This window comes from Scyliorhinus torazame, chromosome 12 (genome assembly GCF_047496885.1).
Source record: "Scyliorhinus torazame isolate Kashiwa2021f chromosome 12, sScyTor2.1, whole genome shotgun sequence".
Lineage (NCBI taxonomy): Eukaryota > Metazoa > Chordata > Chondrichthyes > Carcharhiniformes > Scyliorhinidae > Scyliorhinus > Scyliorhinus torazame.
The window spans coordinates 60,661,738-60,686,622 of record NC_092718.1 but is presented as its reverse complement, the minus strand read 5'-3'; the positions used below and the strand labels follow the sequence as shown (position 1 = coordinate 60,686,622).

At 46.8% G+C, this 24,885-nt stretch overlaps 1 protein-coding gene across 1 annotated transcript in view; it reads left to right on the top strand.

Moving 5' to 3' along the window:
- Window positions 1-24,885, top strand: part of il16 (interleukin 16) — a 240,301-nt gene that overhangs the window by 82,189 nt on the left and 133,227 nt on the right. The window contains exons 4-6 of the mRNA XM_072468752.1: window positions 2,347-2,479; window positions 8,183-8,308; window positions 11,395-11,503. Coding sequence (XP_072324853.1) covers window positions 2,347-2,479; window positions 8,183-8,308; window positions 11,395-11,503 — 368 coding nt within the window. The remainder of the gene's footprint in view (window positions 1-2,346; window positions 2,480-8,182; window positions 8,309-11,394; window positions 11,504-24,885) is intronic.

Here is a 24,885-nt window from a genome sequence, read left to right as displayed (position 1 = left end):
GTGTACACTACCGTGACTATTTTTTCAGTTTTTTATTTTAGTTTCAACGACCGGCACCTGATTGATTTAACACAGTCTATAAAAATGTCCTTTCCAGGGGTCGAAGCACTGATTGATGCGGCTTTAAGACTTTTAATGGGTGAAAAAGATGTTTCTTACCCCAGTCTAGCCGTTTGTCCTTGGATCTTCTGTGCTTCTGGGCCTGCTCCGATTCTTCCCGAAGGTTCACGAACCTCTCCAATTTCGTCCAATCTCGTCTCCGAGCTCCTCCCCTTTTGCCAAACCACGCCAGGTGTTAGATCTACCATGCGGTTTTAGCGGCACTTTGCGATCACTAAAACTCAGTAGAAATTTGAGTTAAAACTTCTCAGGTGCAAATAAGAATCTGTTTTATTTGTCTCCATTGATTACAATTGAGAGTCATTTAAAGTTTTATTCACTAAGTCTAGCTAGCATAGGACTCACAGAGAGGCAATCTGTAGACAATTCAACTTTCAAACAATCACAGAAATGATTTTCTTGTTTAGGCAAACAGCTCGCAATAACTTCAAAAGTCAAAGTCAGAAAGTGAATTATGGAAAACAGAGAGACAGCAAATACTTAAGTCAAAGTATAGATTGATTCCGGAAAGAGAAAGATGGCCGAAAATCCATCACGGTTATACCAAATCATATCTATCTACACGCCAATGTAATTCTAATTGGTTTGGATTAACATCAAATGAGTTTGATTTGAGGGTTAGTTGTCACTCATTAATAGGCAACATTAACCTAAAATGTATTCTTGTATGAGCTATGGAATGCGATTCGGCTTCCTTATCGCATAAACTTGCTTGTTAGGACAATGGTCTCTATGCTGTTGCCATGGAGCTTGCCTTGTCCTTGGGTTACTTTATCTTGGAATTGTATTTGTTAGCTGCACAGGAATTCTGCTGTTCTGTGTTCTGTTTGCAGCTATGTTCTGAAATGCTGAATGTGTGTTTTGAAATGACCTGAGGTTATGAGTGAGTTTTAAAATGGTATTTAATAGACTAGGGGCTTAATGCTAAATAACTATCTTTTACCTATAGAAAATAGCTGGCTTCTACAAGAAGGCTGTGGAGGCCAAATCACAGTGTCTTTGAGACAGAGATAGATAGGTTCTTGATTAAGAAGGGGTTATGGGGAGAAGGCAGGAGAATGGGGATGAGAAAAATATCAGCCATGATTGGCGGAGCAGACTCGATGGGCCAAGTGGCCTAATTCTACTTCTATGTCTTGGGATCTTCACAGTGCCAGGATCCCAGCTTCGGTTCCCGGCTTGAATCACTGTCTGTGCGGAGCCTTCACGTTCTCTCCATGTCTGCGTGGGTTTCCTCTGGGTGCTCCAGTTTCCACCCACTGGTCCCGAAAGACCTGCTAATAGGTAAATTGGACATTCTGAATTCTCCCTCAGTGTACTCGAACAGGCGCCGGAGTATGGCGACTAGGGGACTTTCACAGTAATTCATTGCAGTGTTAATGTAAGCCTCCTTGTGACAATAATAAAGATTGTTATTGTTGTTATTGCCCTATTATGTATTTTCTTTCATTTTCTTTTGATGTACTTAATGATCTGTTGAGTTGCTTGCAGAAAAATACTTTTCACTGTACCTCGGTACACAGGACAATAAACAAAATCCAATCCAAGATGCAGGTCAGCCAGGATCTCATTGAATGATGGCACGGAATCAAGGGATTAAATTTCTTCTTCCTGTTCCCCTGCTTCAGGGATAATGATCCCGAGGGTTCAGGCTGGCGTAAAGTGAGTTGTGATTCCTCCCAGTCGAGAGGAAGGGTAGGGTGGTTTAATAAAGGCAAAGGGAGTCAGAGGAGTAACATAACAAAGACGTTTATTCATAATACGTACTATTTGCAAAGGGGCCCAGTTACACTTCACCGGATCCCTCCTCTGTCGTTTGGTTCCTATCTGGCCGACTTTATACAACACTGGTATCAGCCCATAGTTAGCGGGGGAGCTCATACTGTTCGAGCCACACAGGGTAAATAATCAAGCCAGCCCTATGTGTTCCATGCAGGTTAATACACAAGGCATTGGGTATATAAGGCAAACTGTAGAAGGTTTGGCTGAGGTAAGTTTGGGACCTGCATCCTGGCCCAGCCCCTAAGAACAAAAGGAAGCAGCAGACCACAACTGACAAAAAAAACCTGCCAAGCAGACGGCTTGGCTTGAATCATCAACAGACAATGAACCAAAGAGCTGCCTTCAGGCGTAGCGCTCAAGGAATGGAGTAATGTGCTATTAATTATTCTTCTACAATGTTGTTCTCCGTATTCATTTGAGATTTCTTTTGAATCTGACATTTAGAGATGGGAGACTCAGCCCAGGAGATACACTGCTTGAGGTGAATGGATCCTCATTGACTGGACTTTCATTCCAAGAGGTTGATTCTCTCATACACTCGACAAAAGGCTTGGTGAATTTGGTTGTTGCAAATAAAGTAAGTTACATAAGTTTATTGAAACCTATTTAATTGCCATGAATGTGCTCTGTACTATTGGAAAACCTTAGTGGCACGCTGCTTGGAACCATACTCCAGTTTAATAGCTCTTATTGCTTGTTTTTCTCAATACCAGGAGACACGCGGGGGCTGGTTTAGCTCAGTTGGCTGGGCAGTTAGTTTGTGATGCAGAGCGAGGCCAGCAGCGCGGGTTCAAGTCCCATACCGGCTGAGGTTATTCACAAAGGCCCCGCCTTTGCAACCTTGCCTCTTGCCTGAGGTGTGGTGATCCTCAGGTTAAACCACCACAAGCCAGCTCTCCCCTTTAAAGGGGGAAGCAGCCTATGGCCATCTGGGGCTATGGCCACTTTACTTTATCAGGAGACACTCCTGCATCCTCTATGGGCATAAAGTAATGGGTCGCCCATTGAAGACCGAGATGAGGAGGAATTTCTTCTCTCAGAGAGTCGTGAATCTGTGGAATTCTTTACCACGGAGAGCTGTAGAGACTTGAACTGGGTGGACAATTGGACAACTAATAGGAGGAGATGGCTCCATGACTAACTCCGTCCTCAATGATGGGGCTGCCCAGCACAACAGTGCGAAGGACAAAACTGAAGCATTTGCAACAATCTTCAGCCAGAAGTGCCGAGTGGGTGATCCTTCCAGGCCTCCCCCCTGAGCATCACCGAATCAGCCTTCAGCCAATTCAACAATTCAATTCACTCCACATGACATCAAGAAATAGCTGAAGGCACTGGGTACTGCAAAGGCCCTGACAATATTCCGGCAATAGTACTGATGACTTGCTCCAGAACTAGCTGTGCACCAAACCAAACTATTCCGGTTTAGCTACAACACTTGCATCTATCTGGCAATGTGGAAAATTGCTCAAGTATGTCCTGTTCATAAAAAACAGGACAGAACTCCTCCAGCCCCACAAACTCTTGAGATACCTGCACTTATGGTGTCCTATCGTTCTCAAATGTTCAAAATAGTCACATTTTTAGATTCAAAATGCTGGAGTTTTATTGAGTCCATTTTGTAAAGCTCACCATGTAGCTGGTGGGCGAATACATTGTTGTTCAGCACCTGACTGCAGCACAGGGGTATGGCACCATGAATGCATATTCTTACACTAAAAGTTCCAAGCTCTTTACAAATATTATAGCATTACAAAACCACTCCTCTAATTTGGGTCGCTTGAGCATTCCCAATTTTCAGTTCCATTACTTGTGACAGCCATACCTTCAATTGCCTGAGCTATGAATCTTCTCCCTGAACCCTTCCAACTCTCCTCCTCACTTCCCGCCTCAAAGGCACTCCTCAAAACCAACCTCTTGGACCAAGATTTTGGTCATCTGACCCAACATCTCCTTCATGTTCTCGCTGTCAAATTTGATTTGGTCATGTTTCGGAATGTTTTATTACATTAAAGTTTCCTTCTAAAAGTAAGTTGCTGTTGTTGCATTCAAAGCCAATTGTGGAAAAGTGTTCCAGTCATCTGGGACGTGCGTAATCATCCCTCTTTATTCGATTAATGATAATTTTCAGTCAATGCCTTGTTACAGATTCATAGACGAGACAAAACAATCTGTCACTGTTTAGTCTGCAAAAAGCTTTTTGGAATTTTGAAACGTTTCTTCCATCCCCTCTTGGCTGCTTCTGGATCAGTGAGAAGATTTGCAATTTTCTCAGCCTATTCAATGCCAACACACAACCTTGACATCATCCATTGACAGCTTCTACATGTACACTGATGAAACCCACGGTGTCCTCGATTGTATGGGCCACCGTAGTCACCTCCTGCCTGGCTAAAATGTTAGTGGTGGGTCCATGCACCACAGTGACGGCTGCCTCTCAGCAATTTAACACTGGGAGTTGCTTTACTTGCTGTCAGATGAGACTCCTGCCACCATCAGGGGACCAGCAGTGCCAGGCAGGAGTGGTGGCCACTGCTGGGACTACAGGCAGTCCCGATGAAGAGGAGCCCAGAGGTAAATCGGAGATATCACTAGGTCCCCAGTGCGAGGGGTAGGGGGGCAGGGTGGTGCGGGAGAGTAAAGGAGGAAGGATGATCTTGAGGAGGTGCATCCAATGAGCACAGGGGACCCGCGAAGTAGATCCACCACCCTTGCCCAACACCAGGCTGCGCAGATATGGCTGCCAGGCTTCCCACGTGGCATTGGCCTCCTCCTGCTGCGGGTAAAATACTGGCAGAGGCAGGATGAGGCCCTTAAGTGGTAATTAATTGGTCACTTAAAGCCCCAATAGGCCTTGGACAACATGAATACATGGACTGCAGAGGTTCAAGAAGGCAGCTCACCATCACCTTCTCGAGGGCAATTAGGAATGAGCAACGAATGCTGACTTTGCTAGCGATGCCCACATGCCCTGAGAGAATAAACAATTCCACCACCTCCCCATCATTGTTTCCTGTTCACCCAAACTTGACTTCTTTGTGCTCAGGTCAGCTTTGTGGAAAAGAAAATACTGCCGAATCCCACCTCCATCATAACATCACCCATGTAACCCTCTGCTGCATCTTTATAACCTTCAGGTTCAATTATTCCAGTGGTCTCCTGGGCAGATTCCAGAATGTTCAGCTAACCCAGCAATATTCCCTTCACCAACATTGATGCTCACATTGGCTCCTGCTCCCTCAGTGCCTCCAATTAAACACACTCATCTTTGTGATTTAAATCCTTTATGTGGCCCGATCCCTCCCTATCTCTGTACCTTCCTCCATCCCTACAGTCCTGTTCAAAACACGTCACCAATCTTACTCTGGTCTCTTGTGCAGTACCCCCCAGTAAGACAGTCAGAGTTTCAATTGTCCAGGCTTAAGTTCTGAAATTATCCTGCCTCAGCCTCTCCTCTCCAACTCCATCTCTTTTGCCTTAGGACCGTCAATAAAGCTTACCTTTTTGACCACGCTTTTGCTTATCTGCTCTAATGTCATCTTGGCCTCGGCCTCCAACTTTGTTAAATGCTGTTGTGGAATGTCTTGAGTTGCTTTACCAAGTGAGAAGCTTTGGACTGTCAGTGAATAAATGAATTGTGGCTATCTCCTGGGCAAGGTGCACTGGCTACAGAATGAGACACCATCATTTATTTGGACATTCATGAAATGGGGAAGTGGATGTGTTTCCAGATCGGTCTGTGTAGCCACCTGGGAGGCATCAATGACTCCTGTTCCTGTGGGAATTCAATCACTCAACAGAAGCTGATGATAGACGTCACTCTCCACTCCTCTCTTTCCCTCTTCTCATCATCACCTCTATTCTTTCTTACTTGATCTCTCTCCCTCTCCTCTTTTCATCCCCTCTTTCTCCCTATCTCTTTCATTTCTCTCTCTCTCTATGGCTCTCTGTCTCTGTGTCCAAGTGTGGGAAGGGTCCAGAGGACACCGAGATAAGGAGGAGTGAGGCCTCAGGTAGGTTTGAAAGCACAGATGAGATTTTCAATTTGAGTTGTTGCAGAACCAAGCGCGAATGATTGCCTGCAACTCCATGGGTTGTGGATGAATGAGTTAGGATAGAATGTTCCAAGTGACTCTGAATAGTTGCAAACGTCTTTATTTAGGATCGTGCAGACTTCTCTCAGTTTGACACTTTTCTTTAAGCTTCATTCCTTTCTCCTTTTGTTGCCAGTGAGATTCTTTACTGTGCCATTCATTGAGAGGAAGTGGAAGGATTGGAACAAAGGTTACTTTCCTTCAAATGGAAAGTTTTAGTTGCTGTTTTTCAAACTCTCTTCCTTTATTCATTTAAAAATGAGCCAACTCTTCGACAAAGCTCCCGATCGTTCCTGTGTCCCAGCTGTGAGGGGGGGGGGGATCCTCCCCAGCCTGGACACAATTTTGTCCGAGTTAATCACAGTAAGGACGGGAATCAGCGTGCTGGTTGGTAAACTGCTGAGTGGCCGGAGACCGAGGTTGGGTTGTGTGGGGGTGGGAGAGCTAAACCCATCAGTGAGGCAGCTCTGCGCACTGGGAAATGGCTTACGTGATTCAACAGTTGCAGAATGATTTCCCATCAGCTGTGGGAACTAAAGCTGGATCTAACTTTGTTTGTCAATGTTTGCAACTATCATGGGTCTCACTTGGCAGTCAGGCTAACTCAACCTAATCTAAATTAAATTCTCTCCATCTGTACAGCTCCCTTTTTGGCTTAAAATAAAAAATAGAGACAAGTCTTCCCCTCATATAATAAACACCATTGTGCCTGACTCAAATTTGTACAAATGGATGTTCGAGCAGTGCTGGGTCACTTGAAGTAAAATGTTGGCAGGACCGTTGATCGAGTTTCCAAGTTAGGTTTCCAGCTCTGCTTCAATCGACCTTCATGTTTTTTTAATTTGAAATCCTGAACTTATCCCCCCCCCCCCACTTGTTATCAGTCTACCAACAGCAGAAAAAAAAACCACCCCCCTAAGATTTCTGATTCGATTTTCCTTTAACCTTCTCTGCTCTAGTGAATATAGCCTGAGCGCTTAAACCTTCACCAAGCCCGACATTGCCTCATCAAAAAGCAGAATACAGTGGCTGCTGCAATGGAATTAGAGGAAGAAAATTCTGGCAGCACTCAGCTTGTCTGGCAGCATCTGCGGAGGGAGAAACACGGAGTTATAATGTTTAGGTCGACTACCTTTCACCAGAGCTGGGAAATGTCGGCGATGTGATAAATTCTGAGCAAGGGGCGGGTGAGACGAGGACAAATAACGGTCCGTGATAGGGTGGAAGGCAGGAGATATTGAATGACCGAAGTGTTAGCCTCACTGGGCCAAAGGAAATGGTGATGGGGCAAGGAAAGAAACAAAAAAATGACAAAAGATGTACTTGAGCTGATGTGCTGCTGTCTGGCAATGAAAGTAAGAGAAAAATAATAATCTTTATTAGTGTCACAAGTAGGCTTACATTAACACTGCAATGAAGTTACTGTGAAAATACCCTAGTCACCACACTCCGGAGCCTGTTCTGGTACATTGAGGGAGAATTCAGAATGTCCAATTCACCTAACAAGCACGACGAGGAAAGCAAAGCTCCCAGAGGAAACCACCAGGAGAACATGCAGACTCCGCACAGACAGTGACCCAAGCCGGGAATCGCACCCAGGTCCCTGGTGCTGTGAAGCAATGGTGCTAACATCGTGCTACCGCTCCACCCAGCCAATTCCAGCAAAGAACAGGGAACAAAAAGAGCTGAGTTTGCCCCGTGACATCGTTGAACTCAATGTTGAATATCATGGAACACTATTCTAGAATCTTGTATTGAATTAATTGGAACATTGTGTAGCAGGTCAAGGACAGAGATGTCAGTCTGAGAGGAAGGTGGTGAATCAAAATGACAGGTCACCGGAAGCTCGGAGTCATACTGGCAGACTGAAAGGAGGTGTCCCTTAAAGTGGCCACCCAATCAGCATGTGGTCTCCCAACTGTGAGGATGAATGTAGAGTTTAGTAACTGGTTTCACTCTATGGCGTCTATGTCGCTGCCATCATTTTCAGATGTGCAGAATCCTATTCTGTACTAAGCATTTCCAGCATTTTTCTATTTCATTTCAAATTCACGGTATTTTGTTTGGTATTTAAAATGTGTTATCTCTACGGCCAACAAGCTTTATGTTCTGCCGTCTATGAAATAGTCCTTGTTTTAACAATTTGGCACTAAGTTCCAATGTTTACTGCTGCCCTGAACTTTCAGCAATTTACAGAACACAAAGAGAATGAGTCATCCAGCCCAGTGTCAGACTCAACTCCAGAAGAAGACCAGAAAACTTCACTCAAACAGGCAAACTGTATGGAGGTCGTGTCACAGGTGCATACTAAGGTGAGAACTCAGCATAACTAACACTAATTCTTTACTGATGTATAACATGTGCAGATTGGTACTCTTGGGGCTGATATTTAACCTTGGCAGAGGCACAAGATGGTAGCCGATTAACCGCTTGTTATTTACCCATCCACTGATATTCATGTACTATTCCCCATATTTACACCCATCTGCTGTACCCCCACAGTTATACCCATCTGCTGTACCCCCACAGTTATACCCATCTGCTGTACCCCCACAGTTATACCCATCTGCTGTAACCCACAGTTATACCCATCTGCTGTACCCCCAGTTATACCCATCTGCAGTACCCCCACAGTTATACCCATCTGCTGTAACCCACAGTTATACCCATCTGCTGTACCCCCAGTTATATCCATCTGCAGTACCCCCACAGTTATACCCATCTGCTGTACCCCCACAGTTATACCCATCTGCTGTAACCCACAGTTATACCCATCTGCTGTACCCCCAGTTATATCCATCTGCAGTACCCCCACAGTTATACCCATCTGCTGTACCCCCACAGTTATACCCGCCTGCTGTTCACCCACAGCTCTACCCATCTGCTGTACCCCCACAGTTATACCCATCTGCTGTACCCCCACAGTTATACTCATCTGCTGTACCCCCACAGTTATACCCATCTGCTGTACCCCCACAGTTATACCCATCTGCTGTACCCCCACAGTTATACCCATCTGCTGTTCACACACAGTTATACCCATCTGCTGTTCACCCACAGCTCTACCCGTCTGCTGTACCCCCACAGTTATGCCCGTCTGCTGTACCCCCACTGTTATGCCCGTCTGCTGTACCCCCAGTTATACCCATCTGCTGTACCCCCACAGTTATACCCGTCTGCTGTACCCCCAGTTATACCCATCTGCTGTACCCCCACATTTATACCATCTGCTGTACCCCCAGTTATACCCATCTGCTGTACCACCACAGTTATACCATCTGCTGTACCCCCAGTTATACCCATCTGCTGTACCCCCACAGTTATACCCATCTGCTGTACCCCCAGTTATACCCATCTGCTGTACCCCCACAGTTATACCATCTGCTGTACCCCCAGTTATACCCATCTGCTGTTCACCCACAGTTATACCCATCTGCTGTTCACCCACAGCTCTACCCATCTGCTGTACCCCCACAGCTCTACCCGTCTGCTGTACCCCCACAGTTATACCCGTCTGCTGTACCCCCACAGTTATACCCGTCTGCTGTACCCCCACAGTTATAACCATCTGCTGTACCCCCAGTTATACCCATCTGCTGTTCACCCACAGTTATACCCATCTGCTGTTCACCCACAGTTATACTCATCTGCTGTACCCCCACAGTTATACTCATCTGCTGTACCCCCACAGTTATACCATCTGCTGTACACCCAGTTATACCCATCTGCTGTACCACCACAGTTATACCCATCTGCTGTACCACCACAGTTATACCCATCTGCTGTACCACCACAGTTATACCCATCTGCTGTACCCCCACAGTTATACCCATCTACTGTTCACCCACAGCTCTACCCATCTGCTGTACCCCCAGTTATACCCATCTGCTGTACCCCCACAGTTATACCCATCTGCTGTACAACTATTAGGGCAGCACGGTAGCATAGTGGTTAACACAATTGCTTCACAGCTCCAAGGTCCCAGGTTCGATTCCGGCTTGGGTCACTGTCTGTGCGGAGCCTGCACATCCCGTGTGTGCGTGGGTTTCCTCCGGGTGCTCCGGTTTCCTCCCACAGTCCAAAAATGTGCAGGTTAGGTGGATTGGCCATTCTAAATTGCCCTTAGTGTCCAAAATTGCCCTTAGTGTTGGGTGGGGTTACTGGGTTATGGGGATAGGGTGGAGGTATGGATCCTGGGTAGGGTGCTCTTTTCAAGAGCCGGTGCAGACTCGATGGGCCAAATGGCCTCCTTCTGCACTGTAAATTCTATGAAATCTGCTGTACCCCCAGTTGTACCCATCTGCTGTACCCTCACAGTTAAACCCATCTGCTGTTCACCCACAGCTCTACCCATCTGCTGTACCCCCACAGTTATACCCGTCTGCTGTACCCCCACAGCTCTACCCATCTGCTGTACCCCCAGTTATACCCATCTGCTGTACCCCCACAGTTATACCCAGCTGCTGTACCCCACAGTTATAACCATCTGCTGTACCCCCCACAGTTATAACCATCTGCTGTACCCCCCACAGTTATAGCCATCTGCTGTACCCCCACAGTTATACCCATCTGCTGTACCCCCACAGTTCTACCCATCTACTTTTCTCTCACAGTAATACTCACTCTCTACCCCCCACTTTCATACCTTGTCCAATATCCCATGACTGTCATACATCCCACCATTATACAACTAATGCATAACAATTGGCTGTATAATGGTTGCGTGTCTAATGGGCTGGTGTATATCAGATGGGATGCATATCAGATGGGTGTATATTGGGCTTGGCAAGGCAGTAGTAAGCCATGTTTTTTAACCTCTGTTGTCCAAGTTGCGCCTCTACGCCACAGTGCTGTTAGGGAGGTAGTTTCAGATTGCTGTGTCAGTGACAGTGAAGGAATGTTGATGCAGTTCCAAGTCACCCTACATGTGACTTGGATGGGGAAACTTGCAAATGGTAATGTTGCCATGCATCTGCTGGCCTTGTTCTTCTCAGTGTTAGAGGTTGTGTATTTATAAGATGTAGTCAAATAAATCTTGTGGAGTTGTTGCATTGCGTCTTTACATGGCAGAGCATTGGTAGTGGTGGAGGGAGTGAATGTCAAAGTTGGTGGATGGGTACCCAATAAGTGGGTTGTTTTGACCTGGGTGCTGTTGGGATTCTTGAGTATTGTTGGAACTACACTCATCTAGACAAGTGGAGAGTACTCCAACACACTCCTGATGTGTGCCTTGTAGATGGTGGACAGGCTTTGGGAGCCAGGAGGTGGGTTAATCGCCTCAAATTCCCGGCCTTTGACCTGTTCTTTTAGCCGTTTTGTTTATATTGTTGATCCAGTTCTGGTAAATGTTAGAACCAACAAGACTTTATATTCATGCTGTGTTTTTGATTTCCTGTAGGAACACAAAACATTATTAGTTGGAGTGGAGTTAAATAAAGGAAGGTTTATTAAATCCTATTGTCCACGGACAGCATTTCCATGTCGAAGGATTCGATGTAACTCAACAGGTAATTGACAAACAATAAGATAAGAAGGGAAAAAATAGAGAGGGAAATGAGTTGAAATAGAATGGTGGAAATCTCTCAATCTGAGATATTTCTCCTTAGCTATGTCAACACTCCACGCAGTGCTGGGTCTGCTGTGAGAATTGTTTAATTAGTTTGTATTCAGCAGCTCTGTGGGCTGTAGTAAGGATGCATTTCACCAATTTATTGATTTGCATCCAAAATTTCTGTAAAGGAGGCTATGAAAACAAAGGGGGCGTTTTCCTTAATATAGAAAAACGGTGACCGAACGGGAATGATGGCAGACACTTTTAGTGGAACTGTGACTGCATCACACAGAGGAGTACCTCTCGATTCTATGCAACAGTATAAAAGGGTTGCTCATGAATCAAGAGCCACTTATTCCTCTCCTGATACTTATATCCACTGAAGCCATAAAATGAAAGCAATTTACCGCACAGAGAGGCAATTTATCCTTTTGCGCCTATTCTGGTTCTTTGAAGAAACAGTTGTGCTTCGAGCAACATTCCCTTGTTTTGTCTGTAACCCTATAAATTCCTCATCCTCAAGCACTGTTATGTATTTGCATTAATTCTTATTAGCTCTAGTGAAACTCTGTTGTATTAATGTATTCACCGGAAGTGACGTCACAAGTCCTAGTGTGTGAAACAGAGAGAGAAGAATTAGTCATGTAAAAGATAACACACTGTGAATAAAGCTCTGTTATTTTAAACCTCCCCACTCCCGAGTATCACACCTCCAAAATATAACATCAATACTGGCGATGAGGACCACAATCCTATGCTGGCTAGTCACCCGGGAAGAAGGAATTTATCAAGAAAAGTTGGAAGAAAGAAAAGTTAGAAAGGAAACTTTTTCACCCGGCATGACATGTGCTACAGAGAACGAATGTGTGGCTAGGTGGACGTGAGCTTTGATAATCTGTCTGCAGAATAGATTATACAGCTGGCCGTGATAAATAAGAGGCTGGAGCTCGGGTTGCTGCCTTGTGTGGGAGGGAATCAAGGTAACTGCCGAAAACAGGGTTGCGAAATATGCATACGGGAAACCTCGATTAGTAGAAAAATGGCAGGCTTTCTGGTGTCGTGGGACCCTTTGATGAAAATGTGGAGCGATGGCGCTCCTATATTGAGCATTTTGACTATTCTGCACCGCACTCCTGGCACCAACCCCCATCCCACACACCCATAGCCCCGCAACCACCCACAGGGTGACCGAACCCCACCCTGCAGCACAAGCCAACACCCATTCCCCCCGCCATGGGTGGGTGCCCTGCACACATAGACCCACCCCCTGTGCATGTTCTGTACCCCACCTCAGGAAAAGGCGGCACACAACCACAGAGAGAGAGAGAGAGCAGACTGGCCGCAGACCTATGGCCCCCTCACAGCCGCGGAGCAGCGGGCATTGGACCTGGTTAGTGGGCCCGGAGAGCCGGCACTCGCCGAGGTGGAGGTCGGCATTGGGGAACCAGCCCGGCCAAGTCATCAAAGTTGCAGTGGGAGAACATGTGGCGAACAGTGACCACAATTCCGTAAGCTTTCGGATACTTGTGGAAAAGGACAAGTGTTGTCCTAGGGTTAAGGTACTAAATTGGGGGAAGGCTAACTACAACCAGATTAGGCAGGATGTGGCGGATGTTGTTTGGGAGAGGCTGTTTGAGGGTAAATCCACATTTGGCATGTGGGGGTCTCTTAAGGAGCAGTTGATGGGAGTGCAGGACAGGCATGTGCCGGTAAAAAGGAAGGACAGGAAAGGCAGGATTCGGGAACCATGACCAGGGAAACTGAGAATCTTGTCAAAAAGAAAAAAGATGCATATGTGAGGTACAGGCAACTAAAAACAAATAAAGCACTTGAGGAATACAAGAAAAGTAGAAAAGAGCTCAGGCAGGGTGTTAGGAGGGCAAAAAGGGGTCACAAAATGTCCTTGGCAGACAGGATTAAGGAGAATCCCAAGGCATTTTATATGTACATGAGGAACAAGAGGGTAGCTAGAGAAAGAGTTTGTTCACTCAAGCACAAAGGAGGGAAATTATGTGTAGAACCAGAGGAAGTAGGTGAGGTCCTTTTTTAAAAATGTTTTTTATTCTCTTTTTTAACATTTTGTCCCAAATTTACACCCAACAATAAACAATAATCAGTAACGAATGTAATGTCAATCCCCATATCATTAACAACGATCCCATCCTCCGACCAAACCACAGACATTGGCCCGCATGTTAACATAAACAAATGACAAAAATGAATCCAGAATCACCTATAGTCACCATTAACACATACAGTCCCCCTCCCCCCAACCCGCCCAGCCCCCAACCCCCCTAATGTTCGATGTGATCCAATTCTCGAAAGTGCCTAATGAATAACGCCCATGAATTGTAGAACCCCTTCATCCTTCCCCTCAGTTCAAATTTGACCTTTTCAAGCGTTAAGAATTCCAGCAGGTCCACCCTAACAGGATCCGCCTTCGGGCGATCAACGAGGCGAAGGCTACAACATCTGCCTCCACGCCCGTTTCCAACCCCGGCTGGTCCGACACCCCGAATATGGCCTCCCGAGGGCCCGGGTCCAGTTTCACGTGCACCACTTTAGAGATTACCCCAAACACCTCATTCCAGTAATCCTCCAGCTTTGGACAGGACCAAAACATATGAATGTGGTTTGCGGGGCCTCCCCCGCAACGTTCACACACATCTTCTACCCCCTCAAAGAGCCGGCTCATCCTCGCCCTTATAAGGTGTGCTCTATACACCACCTTCAGCTGTATCAGCCCCAACCTCGCACACGAGGTGGAGGTGTTCACCTTCTGGAGCACCTCACACCAGAAACCCTCCTCCATACCCTCTCCGAACTCTTCCTCACACTTTGCCTTGATCCCTTCTAGCGGCGCCTGCTCTCCTCCAAAATAGCCCCGTAAACCACCGATACTACCCCCTTCTCCAGTCCCCCTGTTGTCAGCACCTCCTCCAGCAATGTGGAAGCCGGCTCTACTGGGAAGCTCTGTATCTCCTTTTTGGCAAAGTCTCGAACCTGCATGTATCTAAATATTTTCCCCTGCTCCAGCCCATACTTCGCTCCCAGCTCCTTCGATCCTGCAAAAAGACCCCCAAGAAATAAATCTTTTAGTGTCCTAATTCCTTTCTCCTCCCGTCTCTGAAAATTTCCATCCCACTTCCCTGGCTGGTAGGTGAGGTCCTTAAATGAGTATTTTGCATAGGTATTCACAAAGGAGAGTGACACGTTGATTGGTGGTGTCTTAGAGGGATATGTAAACACTTTAGGACAGGCCGTTATTACGAGGGAAGAAGTGTTGGGTGTGTTAAAAAACATTTGGGTCGACAAATCCCCAGGGTCAGGTGGCATCTATCCCAGATTACTGCGGGAGACAAGAGATGAAATCACTGGGCCTAGAACAGAAGTCTTTGTGTCCTCATTGGCCACAGGTGAGATCCCAGAGGATTGGGGGATAGCCAAAGTTGTACCGTCATTTAAGAAGAGTTGCAAAGATACCCGGGTAATTATGCACATTTGGACGTGAATGGTCTTATTAGCGACAGACAGCATGATTTTGTACGAGGGAGGTCATGTCTCACTAATTTGATTGAATCTTTTGAGGAGGTGACAAAAATTATTGACAAGGGAAGGGCTGTGGCTGTTGTCTACATGCACTTTAGTAAAGCATTTGATAAGGTTCCTCATGGCAGGCTGGTGAAAAATATTAGATCACATGTAGTCAGGGGTGAATTAGCTAGATGGATCCAGAACTGGCTTGGCCACAGAAGACAGGGTAGCAGTGGAAGGGTGTTTTTCCGAATGGAGGTCTGTAAGTAATGATGTTCCGCAGGGATCAGCACTGGGACCTCTGCTCTTCGTAATATATATAAATGACATAGAAGGAAACACAGCTGGTCTGATTAGCAGGTTTGCGGATGGTACTAAGATTGCAGGAGTTGCAGATAGTGATGAAGATTGTCAGAGAATACAACAGGATATAGATAGGCTGCACAATTGGGCCGAGAAATGGCAGATGGAATTTAACCCGGACAAATGCGAGGTGATGCATTTCGGGAGATCCAATTCAGGTGGGAGCTATAAAATAAATGGCAGAACCATCAGGAGCATAGACACAGAGAGATCTGGGCGTGCAGGTCCACAGACCCTGAAAAGTGGCAGCACAGGTGGAAATGGTGGTGAAGAAAGCGTATGGCATACTTGCCTTCATCGGACGGGGTATCGAGTATAAATGCTCAAAGATTGTTACAATTATATAGAGCGTTGGTTAGGCGACATTTGGAATACTGTGTCCAATTCTGGTCACCGCACTACCGGAAAGATGTGGAGGCTTTCGAGAGAATAGGGAAAAGATTTATCAGGATGTTGCCTGATATGGAGGGTATTAGCTGTGAGGAGTGATTGAATAAACTGGGGTTGTTCTCTCTAGAGAGACGAAGGCTGAGGGGCGACCTGAGAGAAGTTTATAAAATTATTAGGGGTATAGATAGCGTGAACAGTTGGAGGTTTTTTCCCAGGACTGAAATGACAATTACAAGGGGGCACAAGTTCAAAATGAGGGGGGAAAGGTTCAGTCGAGATGTGCGGGGGAAGTTTTTTTACACAGAGGGTGGTGGTGGCCTGGAACGCACTGCCAAGTCAGGTGGTTGAGGCAGATACGTTAGCGACCTTTTAAGACTTATCTGGATAGGCACATGGACAGACAGGGTACAGAAGTATATAGGCGGTTGATCTAGATAGGACACATGACCTGGGCAGGCTTGGAGGGCTGAAGGGCCTGTTCCTGTGCTTTATTGTTCTTTGTTCTTTGTTCTTTGTCTTTGTTCTTTTTTTGACTGCCGGGGTCAGGTAGTGGGGGAGCTCCCGGAGTTCGCTCTGGCCCCACCCCCGTCCCAAGGACTAGCCTGGGGGCCATCAGGCACTCTTGAGGGAGAAGGAGGTGATGGGGAAAGTGCCAGTAACCCACGCAGGGGAGGTGCCGGAACACCACATCCATTGGCGTATCCGATGGATTGTGGGCAGAACAGGGTGACACCACACCACCTAGGACGCCCGAGAGACTTCTGGGCCCATCCAGGCCTCGTCGATCTAGAGGAAGGCTGCCCCAGTGGACCCAGGTCACAGGGTGGGAATCACAGCAGGCCACCTCCATCCCTGATGTACTGCCTGGGGAACCACCCAGATGGAGCATTAGGGCCCGTAAGGGAGGGACATTAGACACCAGCTAAGTTGGCACGGGTGCAGCACACAGAATAGCACTAGGGGCTAGATAACAAACCTGTAGAAACATGTTCACCTGTTCGCAAATGTTCCAACCTACCTCGGTGCTCTGTCAGAAGGGTGTGAAGGATGGGCTGTTCTAGCTGCGGGAGTGCGGGGGGGGGGCGGAGTGGCAGGGTTGGAGGCCATTGAAGGCAGGCACGCACCAGGGCCCCCTGGTCAGCCACCATATATTGCCCAAGTACCCGGCCCCGCACCTCTCCCTGTACACCCACGCCGGACCCTGTTCCCAACTGTGCCACCCCAAGGGTTCGGTGGGAACGTGTGATGGAATGGCCAGCTCACATTCAGGGATCTCCCAAGTGGACAGTGAAAAGTGCTTCGGTGGGCAGGTGTCAGATGTTGTCGAACGATGCGGAGCAACAGAGCTCATCGCAGAGTGGATTGTCATCATATTCCATCCTATGGAATAGACCTGCTGTAACTGATAACCCAGGGCCCGCACCCCATACTGAGGCACGCAGGAATCACAGAGTGTGGGGCGGGGGGGGGGGGGGCGGGGTGGAGATGGTGCAGGGAGAGTGGACATGGCAGGTTGTGAGGGGAGGGAAAGGGATGTTTGTGCCGCTATCTGTCAGGCCCCTGATCGGTGAACCTGCAGGCCGGGTGTCCCATACATGGTGGCCCTGGTGCACACATTGTGCGCCCTCCAATAGTTACCTGGGTCGCATGCCCTGCCCGTCCTGGCCCACCTCCACATCCTCCTCTTTGTCCTCAACAATTGGTCGTCACAAATTCCACAGGCTCACCACTTTCTGGGTGAAGAAATGTCTCCTAATCTCAGTCCTAAATGGTCTATCCTGTATCCTCAGATTGAGACCTCTGGTTCTTGATACACCCACCATCAGGAACATCCTTCCTCCATCTACCCTGTCTGGTCCTGTTAGAATTTTACAGGTTTCTATGAGGTCCCCTCCCATTCTTCCGAACTCCAGCGAGTACAATCCTAACCGATTTAACCTCTCCTCATACATCCATCCTGCCATCCCAGGAGTCAGTCTGGAAAACCTTCGCTGCACTCCCTCTAGAGCAAGAACTTCCTTCCTCAGACATCACAGTGGTTAGCACTGTTGCTTCATAGTGCCAGGATCCCAGGTTCGATTCCCATCTTGGGTCACTGTCTGTGCGGAGTCTGCATGTTCTCCCCATGCCTGCGTGGGTTTCCTCCGGGTGCTCCGATTTCCTCCCACAAATCCCGAAAGACGAGCTTGTTAGGTGAATTGGATATTCTGAATTCTCTCTGTGTACCTAAACAGGCGGCAGAGTGTGGCGACTAGGGGATTCTCACAGTAACTTCATTGCAGTGTTAATGTAAGCCTACTTGTGACACTAATAAAGATTATTATTAGATAAGGAGACCAAAATTGCTCACATATTCCAGGTGTGACCTCACCAAGGCCCTGTATAATTTCGGCAAGGCATCCTTGCTCTTGAACTCGAATCCTCTCACTATGAAGACCAACATGCTATTTGCCTTCTTTACCGCCTCTTGCACCTGCATGCTTACCTTCTGTGACTGGTGTACGGGGACACTCGGGTCTCATTGCACATTCCCCTCTCCTAATTTATGACCTAATAGTCTGCCTTCTCATTTTTGATACCAAAATGGATTTGCTTGCATTTATCCACATTATACTGCATCTGCCTTGCATTTGCCCACTCACTCAACTTGTCCAAATCACACTGAAGCATCTCTGCATCTTCCTCACAGCTCACCCTCCCACCCAAATTGGTGTCATCTGCAAATTATTACATTTTGTTCCTCATCTAAACCATGAATATAGTGAATAGCTCGGGTCCTAGCACCGATCCCTGTGGTATCCTACTGGTCACTTCCTGCCGATTTGAAAAAGACCCGTTAATTCCTACTCTTTGGCCGTGAATTAATGGCCGTGCTGCTCCCGAAAAGCAACTCCCCACGGTGCAGTGTGGCCGATAAAAGCCAGTCCTGGGATCTACCCGGCTCGCAATGCCTCACGAGACCTGATGGCCAGGATTCTCCGAGCCTCCGCGCCGAAATTGTGCTCAGCACGGGGTTGGAGAATGGGGCGTCAGACCCGCAATTGGGTCCGATGCCGGGACGCGAACCTCCGGCGACCGGTGAATTGGTGGCAGTCGCACAAGCGGGGTTGACGCGGCGTGGTCGGGAGCCGTTGAAAGAGGCCCCCGCGGCGATTCTCCGCGGTCGACCGGCCGAGTTCCCGCCAGCGTAGTTCACTCACCCGGAAGGAGCTCGGCGTCGCGGCTGCGGTGACCATCCTTGTGGGAGGCGGGGGGGGGGGGGGGTTCAGTCTACGGGTGTCCTCCATGATGGCCAGACCCGCGATCGGGGACCACAGATCGGCAGGCGCGTGCGATCTGGGGGGGCCTACCTCCTGTGTGGGTCTGCCATGGAAGCGCCCGCCGCGTGCAGGCGCTGACCCGCAGCCGGAAATGCAGGGCCACATATCGGCAACTGGAGCTGCGTGGAGCACTCCGGCACCATGCTAGACCCCTGTGAGACACGGAATCACTGGGCCAAGAGGCCCGTTGACGCCGGCATCGACATTTAGCCGCCGTTGTGAAGAATCCTGGCCAACAAGTCTTGCGAGGCGTTGTGACCTGAATCCCGCCCATTGTGTGAAGGATCACTTTTACCAAATCTGCACATTACAGCGAGTCACACCTTAAAGTGAAGATTCCTGAATTACCCAAGGCGTGGGATCAATCTCCCTCGCCTCGGAGTCCTTGAGTGAGCACTGTTCAGTACTGGTCTCCACAAATGGAGACCAGATGGAATGGCATTTTGGGGGTCCTCCAGAGGTTCAGAGGCCCCCAGGTGCATACCCTTTGGGCAGGGTGGTACTGTGGCTGTGCCACCTGGCATTGCCAGCCTGACATTGCCAACGTTCCCAGGTGTCACTATCAGCTGGTGGGGTACTGCCAGGTTGGCACCACCAGGATGCCAAGCTGGCATTTTGTTGCACTGGTGTGATTGGGTGGGGGGGGGGGGGGTTGCTCTGTGTGGGTGTTATGATGGGCGTAGAGACATTCCCATAGTGCGTTGGGGTTTGGGGAGTGTCAGGGATCGCATCGGGGGCCTCAAGGATCCGGGCACCTTTTTTGAATAGCGTCCCGATCTCTCGCTACACTGGGGAGTGCCAGCAAGTGGGAGCTCCTCAGTGTATAAAACGGGCTATGTGTAGCCGTGGCCGCTTATTCCCCATTGAGGCCCCTTATGAAATGCGAGTCGCGTTTTATAGCCTTGTGTTTCTCGGTGCTAAACGCATTCACTATGGGACTTTGTTCCCATTGAGTTAAATTGCGCCCTTTGTTTCCTGACTGCCACCCAGTGTTCTTTGTCTACCTCAACACACGAGCCCTCATCCCATGTGCTTTAATTTTGAACTCTAATCTCTCAGGTGTGACTTTTTTAAAAGCCATTTGAAAGTGTCATGTGAGAGTACCTTTAAGAAATGGGTGTTTAAGAAATGTACCTTTAAGAAATGGAGCTGCTCATGTTACTGGAGTTATATCAGAGTGCAGGTGGAGCTGAGCTCTACTTCTGCTTTTTAGTTTCAGTTTGAGAAAAGGCTTGGGTGTGTGTGTTTTTCAGTGAGCTGCATCTGAATTTTAACAAAGAGCTGACTGTTGATCTCTGCCATCCAATGACTATCTATGGATCACTTGGTGAACCCAGAATTGTAAAAGATCTCAGTATTGAATGTCAACCTAATGTGCTCCTGTTTGAATGTTTGTTAAGTCTTTTGGATGTTAAAAGGACAGCTTACAGGGTTATTTAGTGTTGTAGTCTTTGGGGTTGTATTTGAATTAATGGTTGCTTAGATGTTCACTGTTTGTTTTAAAAAGGTTAACTTGCATTCATAGAATAAACATTGTTTTGCTTTAAAAAATACTTTTCCATTTCTGCTGTATCACACCTGCAGAGTGTGCCGTGTGCTCCCCATACCACAACCTATTAAAAATTGTGTGTCAGGTGAACTCCATGATACACTTTGGGGTTCTCTAAACCCTGACCCATAACAATTGGGGGCTCGAGGGGGATAGAAGTCTATCTATTGGATTGGTTTAGTCAACTGAAAGACATTGAGGGGTGAGCATATTGTGGTTGCTTTTCAGGTGTGGTATTCTAGTTTAAGTGGGGAGTGTGCTGTGGACAATGGCTCTTTCAGAGGCTCTGAAGTTTTTGGAGGTGGAGACGGTCACACGCAGTACCTTACGGACAGAGACTAAAAGCAGACTGTTAGATTTGGCAAAAACATTGCAGTTAACATTACCTGACAAAATGCAAAAATATGAAGTAATTATGGTGGTGGCTGAGCATTTAAAGTTGCCTGAAATACAGTCTGATCCTTAGAAATGGCAAAGATCCAGTTGCAGATTAAGCAACTTGAACATGAAAAATAATTAAAGCAGCTTGAATATGCAATGAGAGAAAAAGAAAGAGAGTGGGAGATACAGATCGGGGGAAAAGAAAAGGAGAGAGAAGAAAGAAACAAAGAAAGAATAGCCCTAGAAGAACAAAAAGAAAAAGATAGAGAGGAAAGGAAAAAAGAGAGAGTTTGAACTTCAGAAAATGGCTATGAAACATAACAGTCAGTTAAAATTGGCAGACGTAAAGGGAAACGTACAGTTGGATGATAGTGATGAGGATAGTGAGAAAGAGCGTCATAGTCGAAGGCGTGGTGGGGATCTATTTAAATATGTCCAAGCATTGCCAAGGTTTGACGAGAAGGAAGTGGAAGCATTTTTCATTTCATTTGAGAAGGTAGCTAAATAAATGAAATGGCCACAGGACATGTGGGTATTACTGATTCAAACAAAGCTGGTAGGTAGGGCTAGTGAAGTGTTTGCATCACTACCGGAGGAGGCATCTGAGACGTATGAGGAGGTGAAAAAATCCATCTTAGGTGCATATGAACTAGTGCCTGAAGACTACAGACCAAGGTTTAGAAATTTAAGGAAAGAATTTGGTCAAACATACATGGAGTTTGAAAGGCTCAAACAGAGTAATTTTGATAGGTGGATAAGGGCTTTGACAATAGACCAAACGTATGAAGCTCTTGGAGAAATTATACTTTTGGAGGAGTTTAAAAATTCCATTCCTGATGTAGTGAGAAGTCATGTGGAAGAACAGTGGGTTAAAACTGCGAGGTTAGCAGCAGAAATGGCAGATGATTATGAATTAGTTCATAAAAAGTTTGGTTTCCGATATCAGTTTTAGCCTGTGAGGGATAGAAACTGGGGACATGAGAAATACTCAAGTGGTAAAGGAGATCTGATGGGAGATAATAACGAGATTGCACCTCAGATTAAAAAAGAAATCCAGGAGGGTGGAAGAGACATGAAAAGCTTCAAATGTTTTCACTGTAATAAACTAGGCCATGTAAAGTCGCAGTGTTGATGGTTGAAGAAAAGCACTGGGAAGGCTGATGTGGTAAAACAGGATAAGACAATGGGGTTTGTTAAAGTGGTAAAGGAAAGCCCAAGTGAAGCGAAGGAGGTACAAAAGATTGCACAGCCTGATCAAGAGGTGATTGATAAGAAGGTGCCAGATCTCTAAAGAATTTACTTGTGTGGGTAAAGTTTACTCGTGTGTATCAGGAGGAGCAGGTAAAGAAGTCACAATTTTAAGAGATACGGGAGCTAGTCAATCTTTAATGGTAAGAGATGAGGAGTTATGTAGTTTGGGAAGAATGTTGCCAGAAAAGGTGGTAATATGTGGAATTCAGGGTGAGAGGAGTAGTGTTCCATTATATAAGGTAAGGTTGGAAAGTCCAGTGAAGAGTGGTGAAGTGATGTTAGGAGTAATAGAGAAACTATCTTGTCCAGGAATACAGTTTATCTTGGGTAATGATATAGCTGGATCGCAAGTGGGAGTGATGCCTATTGTGGTTGATAAGCCAGTGGAAACTCAGACAACTTAAGTGTTGAAGGACGAATATCCTGGGATTTGTCCGGATTGTGTAGTAACGAGGTCGCAAAGTCACAGGTTAAGACGAGGAGAAATCAAAGAGTGAAGATGAAGTTGAAGTGCAATTATCAGAAAAGATTTTTGATCAGATGGTTGAAAAGTAACAAGAATAGGTGGAGGATGAGGTGGATATTTTTAGTTCAGGAAAATTGGCAGAGTTACAACAGAAAGATAGAACATAGAACATAGAAAATACAGCACAGAACAGGCCCTTCGGCCCACGATGTTGTGCCGAACCTTTGTCCTAGATTAATCATAGATTATCATTGAATCTACAGTGCAGAAGGAGGCCATTCGGCCCCCTGAGTCTGCACCAGCTCTTGGAAAGAGCACTCTACCCAAACTCAACACCTCCACCCAACACCAAGGGCAATTTGGACATTAAGGGCAATTTATCATTGGCCAATTCACCTAACCCGCACATCTTTGGACTGTGGGAGGAAACCGGAGCACCCGGAGGAAACCCACGCAGACACGGGGAGGACGTGCAGACTCCGCACAGACAATGACCCAAGCCGGAATCGAACCTGGGACCATGGATCTGTGAAGCAATTGTGCTATCCACAATGCTACCGTGCTGCCCTTAAGAACAAATAAATCTACACTATATAATTTTCCCGTAATCCATGTACCTATCCAGCAGCTGCTTGAAGGTCACTAATGTTTCCGACTCAACTACTTCCACAGGCAGTGCATTCCATGCCCCCACTACTCTCTGGGTAAAGAACCTACCTCTGATATCCCTCCTATATCTTCCACCTTTCACCTTAAATTTATGTCCCCTTGTAATGGTGTGTTCCACCTGGGGAAAAAGTCTCTGACTGTCTACTCTATCTATTCCCCTGATCATCTTATAAACCTCTATCAAGTCGCCCCTCATCCTTCTCCGCTCTAATGAGAAAAGGCCTAGCACCCTCAACCTTTCCTCGTAAGACCTACTCTCCATTCCAGGCAACATCCTGGTAAATCTTCTTTGCACCTTTTCCAGAGCTTCCACATCCTTCCTAAAATGAGGCGACCAGAACTGTACACAGTACTCAAAATGTGGCCTTACCAAAGTTTTGTACAGCTGCATCATCACCTCACGGCTCTTAAATTCAATCCCTCTGTTAATGAACGCGAGCACACCATAGGCCTTCTTCACAGCTCTATCCACTTGAGTGGCAACTTTCAAAGATGTATGAACATAGACCCCAAGGTCTCTCTGCTCCTCCACAATGCCAAGAACTCTACCGTTAACCCTGTATTCCGCATTCATATTTGTCCTTCCAAAATGGACAACCTCACACTTTTCAGGGTTAAACTCCATCTGCCACTTCTCAGCCCAGCTCTGCATCCTATCTATGTCTCTTTGCAGCCGACAACAGCCCTCCTTACTATCCACAACTCCACCAATCTTCGTATCATCTGCAAATTTACTGACCCACCCTTCAACTCCCTCATCCAAGTCATTAATGAAAATCACAAACAGCAGAGGACCCAGAACTGATCCCTGCGGTACACCACTGGTAACTGGGATCCAGGCTGAATATTTGCCATCCACCACCACTCTCTGACTTCTATCGGTTAGCCAGTTCGTTATCCAACTGGCCAAATTTCCCACTATCCCATGCCTCCTTACTTTGTGCAGAAGCCTACCATGGGGAACTTTATCAAATGCCTTACTAAAATCCATGTACACTACATCCACTGCTTTACCTTCATCCACATGCTTGGTCACCTCCTCAAAGAATTCAATAAGATTTGTAAGGCAAGACCTACCCCTCACAAATCCGTGCTGACTATCCCTAATCAAGCAGTGTCTTTCCAGATGCTCAGAAATCCTATCCTTCAGTACCCTTTCCATTACTTTGCCTACCACCGAAGTAAGACTAACTGGCCTGTAATTCCCAGGGTTATCCCTAGTTCCTTTTTTGAACAGGGGCACGACATTCGCCACTCTCCAATCCCCTGGTACCACCCCTGTTGACAGTGAGGACGAAAAGATAATTGCCAACGGCTCTGCAATTTCATCTCTTGCTTCCCATAGAATCCTTGGATATATCCCGTCAGGCCCGGGGGACTTGTCTATCCTCAAGTTTTTCAAAATGCCCAACACA